The 18,535-nt window shown below is 41.9% G+C and overlaps 1 protein-coding gene across 1 annotated transcript; it reads left to right on the forward strand.

Annotated features, from left to right (window-relative positions):
- Nucleotides 1–598: 598 nt before the first annotated feature.
- On the forward strand, nucleotides 599–18,094 carry ACADL (acyl-CoA dehydrogenase long chain). Its single transcript, XM_074872601.1, has 11 exons — nucleotides 599–903; nucleotides 3,091–3,252; nucleotides 5,595–5,732; nucleotides 6,185–6,349; nucleotides 7,339–7,405; nucleotides 8,708–8,872; nucleotides 9,550–9,651; nucleotides 10,935–11,048; nucleotides 13,192–13,319; nucleotides 15,504–15,590; nucleotides 17,388–18,094. The coding sequence occupies exons 1-11, from the start codon at nucleotides 830–832 to the stop codon at nucleotides 17,479–17,481; spliced, it is 1,296 nt and encodes a 431-aa protein (XP_074728702.1). The 5' UTR covers nucleotides 599–829; the 3' UTR covers nucleotides 17,482–18,094.
- The last annotated feature ends 441 nt before the right edge of the window (nucleotides 18,095–18,535 follow it).

The following is an 18,535-nucleotide window of genomic DNA, read 5'->3' on the forward strand; positions in this document are numbered from 1 at the left end:
CTCCATCCCTTGGAAAGCCGCTGCACATAATCATCATAAAACACCTTCCTTTGAGAGGCAGCCCTCCAAAAACCCCAAAAGCGTGCTAAAGGATTGTGGTGTGCAGGTTCCTCAAATTAAACTCCCCTGATATCAGGAGGCCGCGGGGTAGTTCTCTCCCAGGGAGCGACCGCCAGGGCCGGCTGCCGCCAAAACGGGCCCTGAGGGGGCTGCCGCGCCCGGCGGTGCCCTGCCCTTCCGCACCGCCTGGAGCCTCCCCCGGTTCCCCGCCTCCGTCCCTCGCCGGGGATGGAGCGGCGTGAGGTCTCCCCAGAGCCGGCCCGCCTTCCCCGGGAGGACTGACAGCCCGAGGAGCGCGGCCGGAGCCGCGGCCCGGCTGGGAGCGGGCCACGCCCCGCGCAGTCACACAAACAGCCGCGGGTACAGCCCTTCATCCGCCGCGCCCCTGAGCTGGCTTTGCTCCCACTCCCGTCTGTAACATGGTTTCAAAACCTCATTAGAAAGATAATAATAATACGGATGTTTCATCATAGTGCTGTTGCAAGCGCAGGTGTATTAGAAGGGACCTGTAACCGCAGGAAGGCGGGAGCAGGGATGGCTACAGGAGTGCGTGCGGCAGAGGCTGGGAGCGGCAGAAATCCTTCCCCTCGCCGCACAGGATGAGGAGAGGAGCAACGCTGGTGGAACTGAGAAGCTGCCACCAAACGACTCAGGAAGAAAACGATAACAAATTCATAACATTACCAGCCGCAGGCCGCCCGCCCTCCTGCCGCCTCGGCGGCGGGTGCCCCGCTCCGCCCTCTCCCGGCCTGTCCCGTCCCGGCGCAAGATGGCGGCGCGGCTGCTCCGCCTGCGGGGGTTGTTGCGGGCCACTGGCCCCCAGCCCTTCTCTGCCCAGGCCAGGTTAGCGGGGCGCAGGGCCGGCGTTGGTGGCATCGCCGGGGTGGGGAGGCGGGTGTGCGCCGGGCCGGGCAGGGCAGGGGGTACCCGGGCGCTTGTGGCCCCGCCGGGGCACGCGGTGAGGGTGGGCGTCTGCCCCTGCGCTTGGGCGCGTAAGGGGGGTGTATGTACTTGTCCGTCTGCGTGGGTGGGGTTACACGTGCTATATGTACCCATAGAATCTAGAGGTACGTATGTGGTGGGTGTAGACACCCGTGTATATATTTGGAGGGATCTGGATGTGTGCTCTGTATATGTGTGGTGGGAAGGTTATAGGCACAGGGTGTATATATGTGCATGTAGGCGTGTGTGTATATGCGTGCGCTTGTGCCCCCATTGCAGGAGGCAGCTGGGGTCTGGGTGAGCAGCTGGTGCCCGGCGGGTCTGGAGCCCCTGCGTGCCCTGGGCTGCGGCCTGAGCCCCGGGAGCCCCCTGTGCCCAGTGAGCCCCCTGTGCCCGGCGGCTCTGGGAGCCCCCCCCCGAGCCCCTGGGCTGTGGCTGGGCCTGGGAGCCCCAGAGCCCCCTGTGCCCGGGTGGGTTTGGGAGCCTTCGCGCGTCCCTGTGACGGGGCCGACCTTTGCTCCACTTCCCATCCGTGCTTGGGGAATGCCAAGTCCCGTGGTGACAGCAGGTGATGGGCCAGACGCATCCTTGCCTGGACACCCCCGTCACCCGTGGGCCCGTGGCAGCAGGGCTCTTGGGCTCGGGGAAGTGGGTTTTCAGGGAGCAGAAGCACGAGAGAGTGCTCGTGCCTCCTCAGACCTCCGAATTGTGTCTCCTAGGGCTGTGGTGGGTGTGAAGGAGCAGCTCGGCCCTTCCCTGTGTGTCTTGTCTGCGAGCCGCAATTAAAAGGGTGGGCTTAAATAAAACTCAGTATTATCTTAAACGGGTTTAAAAATAAGGTGGAGCTTTTGGGACAGTCATTGTGTGCCTAGCGTGGGAAGCCTGTGTTTGAGGATGCAAAATACTGAACAAGCAAGTTGCAGTACCCAATTTCTTCAAATAACACTAGGAGTAAATATAGAGTCTGTGTTTCAGGGGCCTTTAATCCTTTGCACCAGGAAGAGCATGAGTAACTTCATGTGGCAGTACATAAAGATCTTTGTCTCATTAATGGAGTAAATAAGTGTAGGCTCAGCTAAGCTTTGTGGGACTACACACAATTATTATGCAATGCTGGGAAACTGGTGCCACGGAACTGAGGAGGTGAACAAAGTACTTTGAGAACGGAATAGCAAATGCCTTTTCCATTTAATATAGCTCCGCTCTGTATTTATAATTTCTGATGTTTTGTGACAATAAAATAAAAGCAAGTCAAAGAACCCAATGCACAAATATAAGAAGTGAATTTTTGTTTCAGCCCTAAAGTAGTATGTCGTCCTTGACATTCCAAACCCCTACAAAAGCTTTAAACCCTTCCCTGTTACTTTGTAATTATACTTCCCTTGTGTGGTTTCAACTACTGACCTTTGCCACTGTTTCAGTTTTTGTTAAAGAAGCATTTGATTTTTACGTATGTTTTTATCAGAATGTGGGGAGGATTAGCCTTCCTGTACAATAAAAATACTGAAAGCCAGAAGGAATTAGAAAGTATCACTTTAAAGGTTAGAACTATGCAGATATATGTGGTAACGCAGAGTATAATACGGCCCTCAGAGTCTGCAAATCCATGTTGTACTCGCTTTTGAGTGTGTGAATTTTCAGTGTCGTGGATTTGCAGTTTTGGGACTTTTGGGTGCATGTATAAAATGAACAAAACCCACAAAAATGTTTACTTGTTCAAAAAGTTACCCCCTCAGTTTAAATTGAGCTGAATTGCATTTTGTAGATTGTGTGGCAGGAGGAGAAGGCAGTGATGATTTTTAGCATCTCTTATGAACAGAAACTTTATCTTCTTACCTATGTATGTATTACTATTGGTTTTAATTTATTTGAAGACAAACCGGTCTTGATCTACTTTTCACAGCCCAGTGAAGTACAATGTATGTTAGGTCTTTGTATTTATTGCGAGTATCCTTTGGACTTAACAGTGTGCTAGAGTCATAGAGTGAACTATGTTTTAAAAACATGTGTGTTTCCTTTCTTTTAAAAGGGTTATGTGAATGGGGGTGCCTGTGTCCTAACAGATATTTTCACATAATCTTTTTTCAGTCCTCTGCAAACTGAACAGCACAGCACAACGCGCCCAGAACCATCTTCTGCTAAAAGTTTGACTGATATAGGCACTCGGAGGATCTTCTCATCAGATCATGATATCTTCAGAGAGAGTACCAGGAAGTTCTTTCAGGAAGAAGTGCTGCCTTTTCATGCAGAGTAAGATACCTCTTAAACATTTTCATTTGCCAAATAATGTGTATTCTTCCCCCAAAGTTCTCTTTGGGGTGTTACTCCTAATATGATAGGATAAACAGGATATTTGTTTTAATTTACAAGCTTTCTATTTCAAGCTTACTTAATTAAAACAAACCTGCCTGTGAAAATCATATGTGAAGAAAGCCACACATAATCAAAATTCACTGCATTCTTTGAGCTCCAGTGTAGGCAATCTGGCATCCTTGTCTCAGGCCTGTGAGCAGACAAATGCAGTTTACAGAGTTGCAGCGAAAGTATCCCTGCCTGTAGGTAGTAACTCTGACACCGATGTCTTGGGGGTAGAGTTAAGGAGACAATTTAGTTCCCACACTATTGTACTGCTGTCATCCAAAAAAGCATAGATGTTGTGTCTAGGTTATATTGCAGTAGATTTTTTAAATACAGTACACATAGAATGGTAAGCTGGTTTAGATATTACGAAGAAACTTGGGCAAAATATCTTTTTTGCTTCTGTGGAAATATGTTTTGTCTTCTGCATAGAGTAGAAGTGTCACTTCTGTTGAGCTAGAGCTGGATGTTTTTCACCCTTATTTTAGCTATATCTGATCATCTTATAGTTGGGGAAAGAAAATAAATGGGCTCAGAACATGGTTTTGAACAGAAAGTGTAAAGCCGCAGGAGTTTCTTAAGCAATTTTTACTTTACTTGAAAAACATTCTGGCGTAAACATCAGGGGGTAACGAAGGGCTTATTCTTAAATCACGCTGCTAGGTGTGTTTCCTGATGCAGTTCACAGTGTGTATCCACAAACAGTTGAGATAGCAGGATTGAGTGGGTGGGGTGTTGTGGCTCTGGAGCAGAAATGAACAGCAGGAGGTAATGGAAACAGCTTACGTCAGGGTTGTTGCCAGCTATTTTTTTTCATCCTCAAACCATGACCTCAGAGTAGTATGCTTTTCTACTGTACAGTCCTATTTGATCCACAAGAACAGATGCTTTCCCTCATTTTTTGTTAGAATGACTTCTCATGCAGGTTTGTGAGCAGGTAGGTAGTGGCCCTGCTCCAGGTTACTGAAAATCCTGTTTGCTAGTTTGCTGACACAGCGATTTCCTAGAGAGACTGGAACAAGTTGGACTTGTGTTCTTGCATCACTTTAGTGACCTATGAACCCTTCTGTTCTCACACCTTTCAAGTAAACAAGGAGGCTTCAGGCATCGTATATTAGTCAGCTGGGCTGACGTGAAGAGACAAGTGTAGCATCAGTGAATGCTGTTGTGGATTATTGTGAGGAGGAGAAGCTTTGGTGACGGGTGAAGTAGAGACAGGAATGGGCCTGAAAGTGGGGAGGGGGGAAGCAAAGGTGATCACGAGAGAGATTTGTTTTAAGATTTCTAGTATAGGACTGAAAGCTCTGGGAAGGAGCTTAAGTATATAGGATAAGATACTTGATTAACTGTGGATAAAGTGCTGTGGTATAGCTCTCCTGCACACAGGTGTGTCAGAGGAGTGTCTCTGATATAATCTGTCTAACATATAATTTATTTTCTTTTTTTTAAATAAAAAGACATTAAAAAAATAAAAGCTTTCCTGTGCCATTAGTGGCCATCCAACTTAATAGTAAGTTGGTAAACTCCATGAAGAGGCACTATTTTTCCAAGAATAAGTGATTCCTGTGGTGTTAAAGTCTGCAAACTGTTGGCAGATCAGCCTCAAGTACCTATTTACAAACTTGAAACCACCTTAAAGCAGTAATTTACCAAGATACAGTACTGACTTGTAATAGGTGTACAGGGACCAATTTTTATATAAAAAGTTACAAATGTGTTAACTCTTGGTTCTTATAAAACAGTTCTCATTGGTAGAGTTGGAATCTTTCACAAAAAATTCTGATGTGTTATACCCATTTTGTACGTGGGGAAAATGGAATGTCAGGAAGATAAAGACCTGCTTCTAATTATCCAGATGGTTGTGGTGAAATCTAAATCCTGGTCTGGTACTCAGACCAATAAGCAGTACTGCCCTTCATAACCAGGCTTAAAGAGATGTCAGGTTAGATGTTGGAAGCAAGAGTTTGAACTTGTTATACAGTTGGTGCCCCTGTAATGCGAGTAGCATCTGTGGACTTGAAAAATATAAAACCTATTATTAAGCCGCTGCTTCTTAGTTGAGAAATACAGTGGTCTGTGTACCCTACACATTGTGTGTTGGGGAGACTGAGAGTTTCTTCTTATGCAGTGAAACCTGGCTGCAGGTGGTCTAGTGTGAAGCAGCAGCCATGACAAATTAACAGTAGAGCATGGGGGATTCAATGCATGACTCCGTTCTTGTGTTCATTTTGCAGATGGGAGAAGGATGGCCAGGTGAGCCGGGAGCTCTGGGAAAAAGCTGGACAGCAGGGTTTGCTGGGCGTTGCTATCGCTGAAAAACATGGAGGTATCGGAGCAGACATTCTCTCTTCAGCTGTGGTCTGGGAGGAGCAGTAAGTACTAGACGCTTCAGGAAGAATTTCAGTGATATTACCAAGAGCCGGTATGCGTTTCCATAAGATGTCCTCATTGTGGAGTATGTTTGCTTACAGAAAATGGTGTTATCTTTCTCATGGAAATGATAGTTTAGACATACGTAAGTCCCTCCTGTTTTAAGTATTCCGGATGATTGTTTAAGTAACAAATGTCATTGTGCTCCACCTTTAGGACTTTGTGGCTGGGGAAAGCGTTTTAGTTAGTCTGATAAGTTACACGCTCATTTGACTGTGAAAGTATATTCTATAAATAACAGTACAAGTGCCACAAGCTCAGGTTAAGTCTGAAACTTCCATGTGGTGGGGCTTTCTTCATTGCTGGGTCTACTGTTACTGTGTAAAGTTCAATGTTTAAATCTTTGTAATACTTCTGTTTGAACTTTTTTCTTTTTTTTCCCCCTCTCCACAAGGATGTATGTTAACTGTAGTGGCCCAGGATTCAGCCTTCATTCAGATATAGTCATGCCCTACATTGCAAACTATGGCTCTGAAGAACAGATTAAACGCTTTATCCCCAAAATGGCTGCAGGCAAGTGTATTGGAGCTATTGCCATGACAGAACCTGGGGCTGGCAGGTAAGCTAAATACTGAAATAATGATCTTAAATCAGTAGACAGCACATAATGTTCTCAGTTAAAAAGATTCCTGACCCTCCTGGTTGTATGGTTATCTTAGTGACTAGACAATATCTGAGATTAGGTAGTACCTCAGAAGCAACTGTTGCTTATAGAGTATTTTATTATAACTTTGTCATTTCAAGATACTCGCTCAGAATCCATTTCAGTATCGTCCCACTGTGGGCAAATATGCTTTGTTTTTGCTTTTATAGTCCAAGTTTATAGTCACTAACTTGCTTGTCATATGGACATACTTTTAATATGAAACACAGGAGAAAATTACACACCTCAGTAAAGAGGGCTTGACTTTCCTATTAGCTTTTGTTGTGGAACTGAACACCTTACTTTCTTTCCTCTGAATCCTTTCAAGCAGAGGAATGTGCCTCCTTGCCCATCATTATTGAAGGGCAGACAGCACATGTTTGGAGTAGACACAGCTGATCTGGCCAGTTTTCCAAAACAGAGAGAGACAGGTGAAGAGCAAAACCTGTTGGTGTCATGCTTCTACAAACAGTAGATGTTGCCAGTGGCTTTTTACAGAGCCTTCTCATCAGGGTTGAGCCTGCTTAGAGGATGTGGGTTTGTCTGGTGGTTGCCATCTAAGGCATACTGGTGTAAGGGGGTGCTGACCCATCGGTGTCAGTGCTTGTATTATACCACTCTCCACAAGCAGATACATTAAAATGGGACCTCATGCTCCTGCACAATTGCATAGATTTATCATCCGTTTCCACAGTGTGCTTGTGGTTTCTCTGTTATACTCTAAGCTGTTTCACTGTGTTTCACTATCTTCGTATGTGTTTTCACTGAGCCTGTGCCTGCACGGTATAAAATCTACCTTATTTTGATAGATTTTATTGGGTAGAATATTTATTTGGGTAGAATTCAAGATAAAAATTGCAGCTTCTGGAATGGTTTCTTGAAGGACCTTTTGAATTTCATTTTAGTGACTTGCAGGGAATACGAACATATGCAAAAAAGGATGGAAGTGACTGGATTCTTAATGGGAGTAAGGTAAGTAAGCAGACATACGTACCACTCGTAGGCTTTGGGAACTGAATGCGTTTAGACAGTGAAGGATGTACACCACTGTATCTTCCCCCAGTCCTTGCACTTTGGGGTTTTTTGTGGGTTATGGTTGGGGGGGGGGGGGGCAGTGGGGGGTGTTCCCAGTTACTTTTTTTTATAGGACTTAAGATATTTCTGTTGGTGGCAATTTACGGTCCAATTTATGGAAGGGCTTGAGTAGGTTCTTTTTGTAGCTTTTAAATAACCCTATCAAAAGGCCTATTTTCCCCTTAAACTGGAAAGAAAAGGGGGAAGAAAAAAAAAAAGTCCTGCATAGTATAAGCAGTTTTTAGCATCAGCAGGGCTGGTTTTTAGTACTGAGGTTGAACAACAAAATATATGTACTGCCACTGTGAAATCTTCTGTGGTCTGAGTAAAAACTTGTGTTGCCACAATGAAGCTGTGGAATCTTTATTCAGAAGCCTGCTGGTCATGTAAGGAGAAAAAAACTGCATCGGGTGTTCTGTGTGTGTGTTGTCAAGCTGTTGCAAAGCTGACAGCATTAACCTCTTCGTTCACTGCCATAATAAAAAGCAAGAAGGCAGAAATAACATTCAGATGGAAGTGTGGATTCAGCAGGACTTTTTTAAAGCTATGAAGTGTCGTAATCTTCTTTCTTCCCCCCTTCTTCTGTACTCCTGCTGATAACGTGGTACTGATAGAGACTTCTGGCCTTAGCAGAATTTCAAGTGGTGAGAAAGAATGTGTGCAAGCAAATATGTACATACAGGTGGTCAAAAGGATACTTGCTCATGCTGCACAGTTGAAGCCTAGCAGGACAGATAGCTCGTTTCTTTTGCTGGAGTTAAATGGATCACTTTGGCAGGTTTATGAGTCATTCTACAGGATTATAGTAAACAGTTGTGACAAGAAGCCACTGATAGTTTTGCATGTTATACCTTGCTAATTTAACTTCTAGAAAAGAGAATCTCTGTGTCTTTTAATATCTACCTTTGATACCATATTCCTTCTTTATCATGGGTCAGGCAAAAGAAACAGATCCTTGCATTCTTTAACTTCACACTTCCAACCCACACAATCCTTCTCAAACTAATTTCTACTTTAATAGACCTTCTTCCAAAACACTTAATTCAGAAAGCTTGAACTTTAAAATTCTTCTGGACACTTAAACCTTGCCTTTCAGTTCACCTGTGAAAGTGTCAATGCAACTTTTCTTTCTGCTGCTTGCTCTCTTCTAACTTCTGTCCACCTAGCTCGTTGCTTTATTCCAAGTTGCATTTTTTACAGGTATTCATCACTAATGGTTGGATGAGCGATGTAGTGATTGTGGTTGCGGTTACAAACCGGGAGGCCCAATCTCCTGCTCATGGGATAAGCCTTTTTCTGGTGGAAAATGGAACAAAAGGTTTCATCAAAGGACGCAAGCTGAACAAAATTGGCCTGAAAGCTCAAGTGAGTTCATGCAACCCCTAACGTATAATAGACCTTGAGGAATTCTAAAACTGCTTAATGCCTGGTGTTAGCTAAATAAATATAAAATGGAACTGTGGTGCTATTCTAGTTCTTAGGCTTTAGAGGACAAATGATATACACGCAAAGAATGTATGCTGAGTTTGCCTGTGGAAGTCTGAAGCATGTGATGTGCAAAGAGAGGCTGAGGAAGCTAGATTTGTCCATTCTGAAGAATCCTGGAAGGACAGGATTTTATCGGTGTCTTCAGCTCCATAACGGTTGGTTGTAGAGATGGTGGAGCCGGGCTCTTCCTAGAGGAGCACAGTGAGAGTGGCAAGGGACACAAATTACATTAAGGAAAATTCTAAGTAGGTATTAAGAAAAAAAAATTCACCATAAAAGTGATCAGATACTGGAACAGGGGCCCAGAAGTCATGGAGCCTTCATCTTTGGAGCTTTGGAAAATATAACTGGACAAGGCCCTCAGCTGCTTGCTTTGCTGGACCTGTTTTGAGTAGGAGATAAACTAGGTGACCTCTGGAGGACCCTTCCAACCTAAATGATTCTATGATTTCAAGTTAAAGTGTACAATAGCAAGAAAAAAAATGGGGCAAAAGAAGTGGAATGAAGAGATGAGAATGCTGGGCTATAAACTGTTGCATTTAAAATCCTCTTAGGACACAGCCGAGCTGTTTTTTGAAGATGTGCGGTTGCCAGCCAGTGCCTTGCTTGGAAAAGAGAACAAAGGCTTCTATTATCTGATGACAGAGCTCCCTCAGGTAGGAGGAACGTGAGTGTTTGCTGTCTGTAGGAAGAACACAGAGACAATTTTTGTTATTGCAAGAATCTGCCTTAGTCTAGAAGATTAGGTATTGTGGGGAGCCACCTTCGGCTCAGAGTCAGGGTGTCTGTAGGCAACATTGATACTGCTACTTTTTAACTGAAATACAGAGTTCCTAGTGCTAAAATTGCAGTTCTTTGAGCATTGGTAAAAATGTTGATATTCCACCAGCTCAAAGCCAGATCTCTTAATCAACAACCCAGCAACTGAAGAACCTGAGGGTGGTGTATTTAAAAGAACATACCACAGTTTTCTTGTATACTTCTAGCATGGAAACACTTTGCTTAGTAAATTAAATATAGCTTAGAGGTGTCTGATGCATTTGGCATTCTCTTTAAAGAAACAAGCGAGCACTGCTGTTCTACATCTTCTAGCAGTAGAAGCATATTAAAGATAGAGGGAACTCTTTCTTTGTCCCTATAGCAACGTAAAGAAATTGTTTAGTTGCCAAAATACCTTGCTAGTGGAAATAACAGTTTATGACTTAGTTTACGAAGTTTTGGAATTATTTGGGAGGACAAAGAGGCAATGTGGTTTTTCAAAATGTGACTGTGCTTTGTCAGAACTATGACTTTGTATTTGCCTCATCTGGTAGGGATCATGCTTATTTAATTTTATACTGTGAATAAATACGAAACATGATCAAAGGAAATCTTTTAGTGCTTTAAAGAAATAGATGCCCTCATAAACAGGTTCAACATGATGCATCAGATTATTTCGATGGTGCTAGAAGTAATTGTTCTGTACTTAGTTTCTGTTTTTCGACAGGAAGGAAAAAAAAGCCAGGTTTTTTTGTAGATTTTGGGTTTTTTTAATAGAAGCGTCGAAATTGTTAAATATAACAACTTAAAGGTTTTTTTAAACAAAAAAAGTTTAAACAGTTGTTGTTTAAGCTGAGCAGTAAAAACAAATAATTGAAACAGAATTTAATGTGGATTTTTCAGTCAGAAAGAGTCCAGTGGTTGATTTGTAGCTATTTTTTGAGTCATTGTTGTGATTGAACATTACCCCGGAAAAGACTTAAAAATGGGCTTCAGGCAGCAAGGCATTTGTCGCACTCATTAATTTCAGTAATGCAGTGTGTCTGGTTTGATACTTAGTGTGACTTCTACCCCCCCCTTCCTTAATGAACAACGCTGAACATCTGTGTCCCAATTGTGCATCTGATATGGAGAAATGTAGGACTGATTCAACTGGATTCCATAATTTATGTTTCAAAAGGAACGACTGCTAATTGCTGATATGGCTCTTGCCAGTTGTGAATTCATGTTCGAAGAAACAAGGAATTACGTGAAGCAAAGAAAAGCTTTCGGGAAGACAATTGCAGCCTTGCAGGTGAGTTTGAGCTGAGAGACTTGTATACAGATTCCAGTGTGCATTTACTTTACGTCTGTGTGTGTGAAATAGTGAGCGAATGAAAATCCTTGGGATGATAGTCCTTTTCAAGGGACTATTTGCACAGGTTTCACTGTTGGACTGTGGCTGCTGTGTGCCTCCGTGCCCATCATTCATTTTTGAAAAACAAAAATAATAAAAAACCCCAACACCCCAAAGGCCTTAACATGTATGTATTTTACAATTCAGTTAGATACCTCCCAGCAGTGCTGCTATGGGAAGTGAAATATGCAGACAGAAACTATGCTGGCTTTTTGCTGCTGCTGAAGAAAAATTACCTTGTTGCTCTTAGGCTTGCGTTTTACTGTCAGAGGTCCTAATCACAGGGTCTATTACACCCCCATGTATTTCTGTATCTGCCCGGAATCCTATGGACTGCAGAAGCACTTGGCATGTGTGCAGGTCCTGTGTTCCTCCGCACATAATGTGTTGCAGGAAAACAAACTTTGAGGCTGATGCTGGTGGGGGCTCGCAGGCGGTGACCTTGCTGCCTGAATGCCTGCAGAGGTGTCTGTCTGTGTTCAGCTTTATGGGTATTGTAATGAGATTCCTCAGCTAGCAAAGTGACTGCATATAAAACTGTCGTGTCATTCTCTGTGAGCATACCTCACTCCTGACAGTGGTAGTTAATTGTGTTTTGAGACGTTTATGCCTATACTCTTTCGTTGCAGTCATAAACCAGATGTTGCTTTCCGCAGTATTGCGATATTACAGTTTTCCTGAAAACCACATTAGCTGTTAGGGCTGAAGCAGACCAAACTCCTGCATGTTTGGTTTTTAGGATAGAAGTGACTCATGGGTTAGAGGATGTTGGCCACATCTTTCTTTTTTTTTTTTTTTAATATATATACTTTTGAAATAATTTTAAAAACCCATCCATTTCTAAATCTTGAGACTTCCTTTGTCAAAATCAAAGTTGTGAATAGCAGCAGAATTGGGCCCTTTAGAGGCTGGAATGCTTGGTATCTTTCAGGAAATTACAATCTTCATCTGTTTTTTAAAGTTAACATTCAGAAATCCATAATTCCAGATGGAATTTAGTATGTGCAGTGTGCAGCTTTAACACAAAAATAGTATATTTTTCCTTTTTTTTTAACGTAGGTAAGGGATGCTTCCTAATTGTAGTAGTTCACTGTGCAGAGACCTCAGAAATAATCTCCTTTTTTAGGTTAGCCCACTGCCAACCACCAATAAACTTAATAAAGTATATTATTTTTGCTAAAGTAGTCCATTCTTGCTTACCTTTTCAGTTGCCTTCTTGTTGCTGACGGCTAGAATGTCTAATTAGAGCTCTGCCTTGCCTAATTCATTTAGTCATGCCACAGTACAGTGTTTGAAATTAAATCTTTTCTTTATAATAGTAGGCTGGTCCATTTATTGTCAAGGGAAGCAAGAAGATTTGTTTACATACGATTTTAGAACTGTGAGATTATAAAAAATTTTTTTTACTAGCTGGCGTTTTTATCCCCTTCCTACCAGAATTACAAGAAGATGGTCGAATGCTTACCTGGTCTGGTTTTACATAACCTCAGTGATGGATTTTTACATCTTCTATCTAGAAACCCCTTTCTAATGTGACAGAACTCAGTGTTGAAAGTTAGTCTAAAATTTCCTTTGTTTTGGCTTGTGTCTCTTTGCATGTGACTTAAACTCTGAAGAACAGAATGCATAGAAAAAGCATGCAATGGATGAAGAAATGCTATTAATTGGGGAAATTAGTGGCTTTACAGAGTAAAAGGACATTTCCCCACAAGAGGGAGCTGAGAGTGACAGAGCACCCAGTGCCTCCTGCTCTGTGCTGTCTAGGAATTTGTTTTCAGGCTCTTGGGGTTTTTCTTTTAAGGTCATGTTTTGAGTTGGTCTTGAGAAGTACAGGGCAGTAATTTTCCCTGATAAGATTGGTAAAGACATCATTGTATGGAAAGTAAACTGTCTTCTGGTGTACAGAGGCAAAGTTGTTTGAAATGATTTCTAACCAAAATCCTTTTAGAAAATGCTTCATTTTCTACTTCAAATGTCACTTAAAAACTGTACTACTTCTGCTGTTTCTTTCATCTGCCTCCTCTGTCCACTTCAAAATAAGACGGTACAGCACAAGTTGGCAGAAATGAAAACGCAGATTTGCGTGAGCCGAGCTTTTTTGGACAACTGTTTGCAGCTGCATGCAGATAAACGTCTGGACTCCTCCACAGCTTCCATGGCAAAATACTGGTATGTGGTTAAAGTAATTTGGAAGCGTTACTTGCATGATCTTGACAGGAATCTAATGAAAACACTGAACTGTTCAGATCTAATGAAAAGATAAAATTACTGTCTGATTAATAATAACATTGTCAGCTTCTAATAGAGACCACTAGCTTTAACTTTAATCATGTAGTCAACAAAAATCTTAGTTACATTGAAAACTAGTCTTGGTTAAACAGATCAATTTCAAAATAATAGCATGCTTTTAAAATAGGTTTCCATTAATAACAAGATCAGGACTTGGCTTTAGCTTCAAGTAAAGGTAAGTACTTCATTGGTATTTAGACAAACATTTACATTTTACTGTAGCAAATTGCTGGGTGTTTTCTTAGTTTTGTTTTGTTGTGGTGTTTTTTGTTTTTTTTTAAATGGGGGGTGTTTGTTGGTTTGGGGGTCGTTTTGGGTTTTCTTTTTTTTTTTTTTTTTTTAAAAGCACACGTTTATTTGAAGCTCATGTAATACTTTTTTCTTAATGTTACTTAGCAATAGCTGTTAGGCCCAGCCAGTTTTTGGAGCTATCTGGTTTTGGGAAGAAATAGTTGGCTACGGCTATTGCTCTACTGAGACTAAACAGTGCTTTCCTTTAGTGGCGAGAACTCCTCCTCCCTCTCCCCATAGTTGGCGGTGTTATCTGTTAGCTTAGTTTTAATCAGAGAAAGCTGGATGAGTAGAAGCATCTAGGATAGTGGCACACAAATTTGTATAGTTTTATTTTGCTTGCAAAGATGGGACAATAAAGCACATCAGATGTGAACACATAATTTTATGGAAGATGCACAGGTTTACAGTTTCTGGACTTTTAAAAAGAAGTATAGAGGAAGTGAGCAGAGAACACTTAAGGGAATCCAGGGAGAATATTTACAAAGAAAGGAAGGATTTTGATTGAGTGCTATTCCTGGCACTGATTACCTAGAAGTACCAGGTACATAAGCAGAGGCATTCAGTTTTGAGGAGGAGGAAACAACTAGTGGCAGCTCAGATATGTAGACTTATTTTCTCAACTGATTTCCCAAAGCGAGGCATTTGAAAATCCCCCACCCTCCCAACTGTTTAGTGCCACAATTTGTTGTGCATTTTCCCTTTCCCTAATAGAGTCCCTGTGACTCCCTTTCATAAAGCTATCTTAGATGGTCTAGAAAATGCTTGAATGTAGAATTTCTTTATTCTCCAATGTTTCAGGAGACTATGTCCAGTTAATTTTGCTTCAAACCTTTGTATAGTCAATGACTTGAGTTAGAGCTTTGAAGGATTTTAAAATATAGTTTGTGTATCTCTTTTCTAATATCTGATGAAAGTTCTGTAGGTTTTATTTTGTGGTGACAGGTTCTATTATATACCTAAATTAATTTGAAAATATATTTAGGAGAGACAGTTGCAGTAACTCATGGCTGCAGACTTAAAGTTGGTATAACAAACTGTAAGGATTTAACTGGATGAGGGGATCGTTTGGAGAAAAGGACTCTTACATTCCTCCATGAGAAGCAATTGACTTGAATCTTCATTTACGTCTGTTGCCATTCTCAAAGTTGCATGCTTAGGAAGTTGGATGTTTTTTTCATGTCTTAACTTTAGCTTGAACTTCCAGTGCAGTTAAAATCTCATTTTGCAGTTAAATCCATATTTTGCAGTGAGTAATCCTGCTTAAGAATGACAATGCTTTTTAGAATTAAAAACTATAAAATCTATTGAGGAAAATAAATTATCCCCACATGATGATTATACTCAAAGAGCATCCTGGTGTGTTGCTAGTGGGAGTGGAGAGGGAAGCCTGTGATGCTGTTAATTTTTGACAAAGCTGAGGGATTTGGTAAGAAAAGAGACTATATCAACCTGCTTTACAAAAGAAATCTCTTGGCCTATGAGAAAGGTAAACAAGCTTGTCTGTTTTGAAAGCTTTCCTTCTCCAAAAGCTCTTCTGTAAGGAAAACAAATCTCTAATACATTAGACTGAACAGTATTTATTTCTTACCCATCATGAAGGAATAGAAAAGTCCGTCAGAATATAAAGTATTTTAATGGACAGCATTTCAAATCAGTTATATAGAGTAAAATGTTTGGTTATATTTTTGTCTTGCTAACTCATCTGTGTATCTAGTAATGTTTCACAGCATAACATTCTCCTAAAAACAAATTTCTTTTTGGCCATTTAAGGTCTTCTGATCTCCAAAACAGCGTAGCTACTCAGTGTGTGCAACTGCACGGAGGATGGGGGTATATGTGGGAGTATCCAATTGCAAAGTAAGTGTGACATATCAGACTTGAGTGATGAAGGATTATCAGCAAAGTAAAATGAGGCACTTCTTTACGTTTGCTTGTCAGTTGTTTTGTCTTAGTACTGATTTACTGTTCCTTTTCTCATCATGTTTATTGAAAGGGAATCTACTGTACAGATGTCTGCAGGAAGCCTTTGTTTTGATTCTCCAAATAATTCATAAGCTGTTGAGCAATTATTATATATCTTTTCACAAAATAGAAGTTGCTTTTCTAGAAGAAAATGTTAATTGAAAAACCAGAGAAGCAGTGTAAAAATAAAAATGAGGGGAGCTAGTTTGTATGTTTTATCTGAAATTAAATGCATACTTATGAAGGAAAGAAAACATCTTGTGTAATACCACAAAATAACAAATTGCCTAATCAAGAACATGACTGGCTACATTCAGATTTTTTACACCTTTTAAATGAAAAAGCTAAGAGATTTATATGTAGAAAACCGAATTTGCGATCTCAATTTTTTGCTCCCTTTATGAATTTAGGGACATTTATGAAGTTCTTCTATATATTTCCTTGTGTATTATCTGTGAAGATGTGTTTCCTTTTGTGTACATGTCGTTTGTCACACTGAGTTTTTGGTGCTGTTTTTATTTTAAAAAAAAAAAAAGGGTAATCTGAGAAATACCAAAACCAGAACTGCTGTGCAGTTGTCATAAGCAGATAAATTAAACTAATTTTTTTTAACTGAGTAGGTTTATATATTTTTAAAATTCTAAATACATTAAGAGTATGAAATGTTGCTTAAAAATAACTTTTTCCTGCATGTTTTTAATGAGTGTAATTCATGAGTGTTCTGCACCCTATCTTTCTAAATAGGAGGGCCAGCAAGCCCTGTTCAGGGTGTCCTCGAACCTCTGCTTATCTGTGCGTGCAGTAGTTGTCCATACAGGGTTTTATTATCCCCGTGGTTCAGCAACATGTGTGTTTCCAGAGAATGCCGCATTGCTCCTGGGCTGGTCTCTGTATAATGAAGCAGAATTAAGATGGAAAAGCACATTGTCATTGTCCTGTGTGCTGTCACCAGCTGTGTGTGTACTGGGGCCGGTTCCAGCATGAGGCTGGAAATGGTTTGGCTGCATGCAGCTTTTCGGCTGCTGGCCCAAATGGAGCTGGAGCTGGTGTCAGTAGAAGGTTGTAGCCAGCTGATGCGAAACCAGTCAGCACTTTCTTTTCGTCTCAAGGCGTTTGAGGCCCACCTCAACAAAAGAACTGACAGCACCGTTAGCAGTCCTCTTGACAGGATCAGACAGGCCAGGCCATTAGAGCAAATTACCACGATAACTATCAGTTTGGCTCTGCAGGAGTTGTTTTTTCACAACAACAAGGCACCTGGGTCTTGCGGTTCTGCACAATGATGCGTGTGGTGGGTGAATGGGGTCTTGGGTGTCTGGAGTTGTGTTATTTCTCAGGTGATGTGAGGAAAGTAGGGAACAAGAACTGGTGGGGGAAAAGTGGTAGGAGTCTGGTTTTATAGAGCTTTTATTTTATTGTTGTTTAATTAGGGGGGATAGTGGAGACTCTGCAATGTAAACAAAAAAACAGGGAAGAGATACCAACCAGATTCCTATTTGGTATGGTACCTTGGAAAGTGTAATATTTCAGGTAGTTGGAACCTCTTTGAAAATGTGAACCTCTTTAATAGCATATTCAAAAATAGAGATCTTCAAAGATAAAACTTAGTAGCTTTTTCTTTTTGATTGCCTGTCCATTCTGAAGAATTGTTTTTAATCTTTCCTTGTTTTTTTTTTTTTTTTCCCCCCTCAGAGCTTTTGTGGATGCCCGTGTTCAGCCCATCTATGGTGGTACCAATGAAATAATGAAAGAGCTTATTGCTAGAGACATTGTCAGTGACAAGTAGGGCAGATGCTTACTACTTTGGAGAGTCTTCCAGAATCTTTTTATATTGATATATGACATAAAATCAGACATCAGAATGTAAGTAAAATAAATAGGGTGCATCATATACTTTCAAGGAAGTGACAGTAAAAAAAAAAAAAGGTGTTAGTAACAACAGTGTGCTCATATGCAGATTATCTAATATTTAATGAACTTGCAATTTAAATATCTTTGGACAACACAGAGTAATTCTCTGGGTTCCAAAAGTTCTGCTAGTGAAAGGCAATTTTGTGTCTGTAACATTAGGCGTAGCTCAGTCTTTCAGACCTGATGCCATTATATTGAATCCAACCCTCACTTTCCAGATTTGAATCTCTTCTCCAGAGAAGCCACATTCTTAACACATAAACAAACGTTAATGTACCTTTGAATTTGTATTTCCCTTTGACAAGTATCACTGTGTCAAAGCAGAACTTGAAACTTTTGCTTCTGTTACTGTACACCTGCTTACCGTGCAGCAGCCACCCGCTGTAGGGGGAGGGAATGTACCACTGACCTCTATGTTTACATGTAACCCAGAATGCCTTATTTTAATTACTTTGTTGAAATAAATATAATAAAGCATTTCTATGCCATCTCATGGTTGTCTGCATTACTTCAAAGCCTGAGAAGAACCGGACGCTTCCTCCGCGCCCAACATTCACCTCAGGGCTTTGAGGGGGCGTTTTGAGGGAAGGGAACGTGATGATGGTGAATATTTTTCAAGTTATTTCCAGGTTATTACCCCCAATAAACATGCTAAAAGGGCTTTTGGGGCCTTTTTTTAATTATTTACGCATCCCGGGGCTGATCTCTTCGCCGCCGGGCGCCGCGTCCCCTCAGCGCCCCGGCCGGCACAGGGGCCGCCGCTCCGCGCGCCGCCGTCCCCCTCCCGCCGCGCCCCGCGGAGGCGCGCGCGCGGCAGGGGGGCCGTGCCCGCGTCAGGCGCCCCCGCCAATGGCGAGCGGCCGCCCCCGCGCCCAGCCTCGCCCCTGGGCGCGTCGGATTGGCCGCGCTCCTCCCCTGAGCGGCGCGGG

The sequence above is a fragment of the Strix uralensis genome, chromosome 6 (genome assembly GCF_047716275.1).
Source record: "Strix uralensis isolate ZFMK-TIS-50842 chromosome 6, bStrUra1, whole genome shotgun sequence".
NCBI classification, from domain to species: Eukaryota; Metazoa; Chordata; class Aves; order Strigiformes; family Strigidae; genus Strix; species Strix uralensis.

Excerpts from the sequence above, each read along its gene's own strand:
- ACADL (XM_074872601.1), top strand. The coding sequence starts at position 830 with ATGGCGGCGCGGCTGCTCCGCCTGCGGGGGTTGTTGCGGGCCACTGGC. Across the intron at positions 904-3,090 it reads CCCTTCTCTGCCCAGGCCAG|TCCTCTGCAAACTGAACAGC; the intron begins GTTAGCGGGGCG and ends ATCTTTTTTCAG. Across the intron at positions 6,350-7,338 it reads ACAGAACCTGGGGCTGGCAG|TGACTTGCAGGGAATACGAA; the intron begins GTAAGCTAAATA and ends ATTTCATTTTAG.